Raw genomic sequence first — 4,561 nt, 5'->3', positions numbered from 1 at the left:
TTTCATTTGAAACACACACACACACACACACACACACACACACACACACTGTATAAAGAAGACACACATACACATCTGTCAAAGTAGAGACTAAGTGCAACAAAGCCGTAACATGAACCAGCAGGTTCCTTCACATAGATAAAAACATGATGCAGGAGGATCAATCTCAGATGCAGCAACGATCAGGATAAAAAAAGAAGCTAAAAAAGCTGCAGTATTTCTAATTGGAGCTGCTTTAGCTGTTCTATACTGATATACAGGGTACCTGAGTTTCTGTCTCTATTCAGACAGTGAAAAGGACGGCACATAACATCCACATGTGTGAATGAAGTTATGGTCGTTGCCACTAAACTTGAAGATGAAACTTTTCAGAAGTTTCAAGCAGATGAGATGAATGTTACTTTGTTCAGCTTGGGACTTTATTGGCATTAACTTGGCCGGCATTAACAGACAGAGTGTTTGGAGCTGCATGAATGTTAACATGCCTGTGGATACACCAGAACACTAGCTTACAGAATGACTTTTCAGTCTGCAGTAATGACCCAAAGCAGGCTTTCAGAATTAACCGAGATTCCTTATTTCATTCCTTATTAAGGAGGGGGGAAAAGAAGAAAACTATAACACGCTCTGATTTTAGTAGAATATTCAACACTGCTATCAGAAATCATTCAGGAGGCTGAGAGGCGAAACTGCTTTTAAATCCTAAAGAGGTCCAGCTGCCTTCTATGATGACATTGATGACTGAGAACCTACACAGACATTTATATTGGGGGTGTTCTCTTCTTGTACAGTCAATAGATGATATAAGAAGATATAGTATATTTTGACTATATATAGTCAAAGTATACCTTATAGTCAATAAAGTATATTTAAAGAGAGAACAAAAGTTAAAATATTGTTAGATCTTTTCTTCACTCAAAAGATTGTAAATTAATTTTGCTCTCTAGTTTAATGTGGTTCTGTCTTGGTTTTGTCATCAGGTGGGTGTGGTTATGAGCAGTCCCATGGCTGGCTCCGCCCCCTCCAGCTCTAAAGACCGTCCAGCTTCCAGGATCAATTTTATCCCAGAGCTACAGAGCATGATGTAAGACACACACACACGCGCACACACACACACACACACACACACACACGCAAACAAACAAAGAGAAGGAGTCTCACCCCAGTACAGCATTGGGCTGGGGCTGCTGAACAGACTGTTTGAAGCCATGGAAACCTGTTTTTTAAAGGAGAGAGCCACAATATTAGCATTGTGGTTAATGACACTTTGCAAATCCAAAACAGATGCCTGAAAACAGCACATAGCCCTTCATTTCAATATTTTATATAACACATTTGTACAAAGAGTTCAGAAGAATTTCAAGAAATTAATTTTTTTTTAATTGCTAAAGTATAACTTTAAGTAACATTTGGTTTTATGTCAAGCAAAACAAACGAAAAACAAAAACATAAAAGTATGAAATTAAATGGCTCATATCCAGAGACATGAGCCACGAGTGATAATCAGTTCAGACTTGAAGCCTCTAGACATTTAGTTAACCTTTACATTCACAACCAGTCAATATGACTGATGGAAAAAAGTACTGCTCTGCACAAAAGGAAAAAAAGAAAACTAATTAATATTCCTACAAATTCACAGTAAGTGACAGTAGGTCAGTATATACAGAATGTAATGTTTTATCAGTTTTTATTAGCAACTCTTTCATTATTAGTTTATTTCTAGGTTAAAATAATCACATTCTGTTGTATTAAGTGACAAGAAACTCCATATATTTAGATTTTGGACCTTTTAGTTAGAAAAGAAGAAATAATCAGGAAGGTTCAGCATTAATAAATAATCGGCATTTTTCACCATTTTCTGAAATCATCCTGTCGAGGAAATAATTAGTGGATAAATCAGTGAAAGTGGAAAAAGATCTTTAAAAATAAAAATGTAGTTAAAAACACCTGTTAAAAGCAACTGTTAGTTAAAACTGTTAGTTAAAGTTAAAAACAACTGGACAATCCGGTACCATAACAAATTACTTTTTGACTTAATTTCTAATATGAAGTCACTTTTTCTGCTTAGGTTTTTTAGAAGTACTACACGTAAAACTGTCATATTTAAATTCTTACTGAAGGATTTTTTTTTTCTAAAGAAGCCACATGCCTGCTGCAGCCTCCTTTGTGTTGTGTGCCTTTTGCTGTACTCACCTTGTGTGGGCTGCAGAGAGGTGATGCTGGTGGTCAGAGAGGCTAAAACCAGACTAAACCCCAAAACCTAAAATCAACCTAAAGTCTGAAGCCAACCTCCGAACCTGAGGCCAACCTGCCCACAACCCCAAACCAAAACCTCTCTCACCTGTATGACAGAGCAACAAACAACCAATCAGGGAGCAGGTTAAAGGGCCGGGGGGCAGAGATTAAGCAAGGGGAATGGTGGGGGTGGCGATCAGGTGTTTGTATTTCATAGAGAAATAAAAGGAGAGAGTGGGAAAGAGAAGAAATGAGAGAAGGAAAGCGCTCCAGGATGTGGGTTTACGTTAGTCTGCCATCATGGAAGTGGCTTTCTGGATGCAAATTGAGGTTTTGACCAAATTGTGGTCAAGGTGTATGTGTGGCCTGTTGACCTTAGTGTGTGTGTGTATGAGAGAGAAACAGAGACATACACAGACACATTTACTGGCTGCATGTTTATTTGGAAAGTAACCAAAACTTCAGCTCTGCCTTGTTTTTAGACAATAAATCATGTTTCTGTTCAGTTTAGTAACAGTTAATAGTTTAAAAAAGAAGTTTCTTTAATACCGTACAGATTAAGAACTGCTTTTCACCTTATGAAGATTCCTTTACTTATGTAAAATGTTTATAAACAAGCAGTCACACCAGATTTTTAACAAATCTGAGCTGAACTGAATCTCACTACCAACTTAAAGTATCTGCTAATTTTTCTCCTGCTATGTTTCAGTTAGTACCAAAACAAGTTTTAATATCCAGCTACATTTAATTTGGATGCAATTGAAGGTATTTAAAGTAATGTGTGAGACGCATCCTTTAAAGGACTAAAGTCATCTGAGAAAGCGCGTTTTACAGTACCTGTAAAAAAGTAAGTACGCCCCACTTTTAGCAGCAATAACTTGATTTAATTGATTTCTGTATGACTTCATCCGTCTGTCATATTCTTCACAGCATTTCACTTGAGTTGAGGTCTGATCCATTACAGCAGTTTGATTCTCGTCTCTTTCAGCCATTGTGCTGTAGTTTTGCTGCTGTGCTTGGAATCATTGTCCTGTTGCATGACCCAGTTTCAGTCGGGTTTTAGCCATCTGACATGACCTTATACTTAACCCCAGAATACTTTGAAATAGTTCACAGTCAACTCAATGGCTGCAAGGTGCCCAGGTACCCCCGTACTTGATTTGTTTGGCTTTCTCCAAACGTGGTGCTGTGCGTCATTGCCAAACATCTTCACTTTGGTCTTGTCTGTCCAAACAGGATTGTTCCAGTCTTGTGGTTTGACTGCCATGTTCTCTTTTTTGAGGGGTTTTCTCCTGGTAACCCTTCCAAACAAGCCAGTCTGTTTCTAATTATTTGCAAGTGTTAGTGGTTTATGGTGAGAATAAAAATGAAGGTAATGTCCTGTAATGACAGTGTTGAATGTGAGCATCTTTGTATGCCTCTTTAAATTACTAATAAAATATCTCACCATTCACAGGTTTTAGCTGTTGTATAGTTAGTAACGATGTGTTATTCATAATTTATTTATTTTGGGTAAATTTCTGTGTTTTTATAAGGCATTTTTTTCTTGTTTGGTAAATAAAGTACTTTGCTTCTTGTCAACTGGAAGAGGCTTCAGCCTCCCTGAAACCTTTGGGTGAATAAATGGTTTTTAAAAAGGGATGGATGATAGAATATATATACTTGCTGTAAAACTATTCTTACAGGTGTTATAATGTACAAAATATATACTTAGAATATATAAGTATGTTTCTCTGCAGGAAATCCACTCTTTAAAAAAAATCATACTATATATTTAGCTTTTTTGTTACTTATTATGATTAATTATGTAATATATTTACCTTTTAAATAACAGTGTATAAATACAGTAATTTTAATTTTGTGAAGGTGGTAAGAGGCAGGCTTCATTAATGGAAAATGATAGAAGTAACCCGTTAGATAGTTAGAAGTGATCTTTCAGAGCAGCAGTGTAAAATGAGTGCTGTTAGCACAACCGGCGCTATGTTTAAGAAACGTTAATGAGTTATGACTTTAGACTTTAACAGTTAGCAGCTCTTTAACACATGGCAGTGTAATTAGATTCGACTGATGCACTGGAAGCTCTGCAAGGCTCTGCACAACTATGATTATAGCTGTGTTTGATTTTCAGGTTTGCTCTGGGAGACGCTCGCAGGCCTTTGCAAGAGACTGCAGCGCTGGTGGAGGATATTGTACACACACAACTCATTACTATGGTAACATACAACATAACAAATATAACGCTGTAACAGTTATCTATTCAAACTTCAAGATCAAAGCCTAAACCACCTGAAGAGCTAATTACAGGCTGAACAATAGTAAAGCACAT

At 36.9% G+C, this 4,561-nt stretch overlaps 1 protein-coding gene across 1 annotated transcript in view; it reads right to left on the bottom strand.

Annotated features, from left to right (window-relative positions):
* Positions 1-444, bottom strand: part of runx2a (RUNX family transcription factor 2a) — a gene marked incomplete at its 3' end in the record, with an annotated part of 3,184 nt that extends 2,740 nt beyond the window's left edge. Inside the window, exon 1 of the mRNA XM_013912990.1 lies at positions 402-444. Coding sequence (XP_013768444.1) covers positions 402-444 — 43 coding nt within the window. The remainder of the gene's footprint in view (positions 1-401) is intronic.
* Between the last annotated feature and the right edge of the window lie 4,117 nt (positions 445-4,561).

The sequence above is a fragment of the Pundamilia nyererei genome, unplaced genomic scaffold, assembly GCF_000239375.1.
Source record: "Pundamilia nyererei isolate P.nyererei 1_Seehausen unplaced genomic scaffold, PunNye1.0 scaffold00111, whole genome shotgun sequence".
NCBI classification, from domain to species: Eukaryota; Metazoa; Chordata; class Actinopteri; order Cichliformes; family Cichlidae; genus Pundamilia; species Pundamilia nyererei.
The sequence above is the reverse complement of the archived record's forward strand: the minus strand, read 5'-3'. Positions and strand labels throughout refer to the sequence as shown.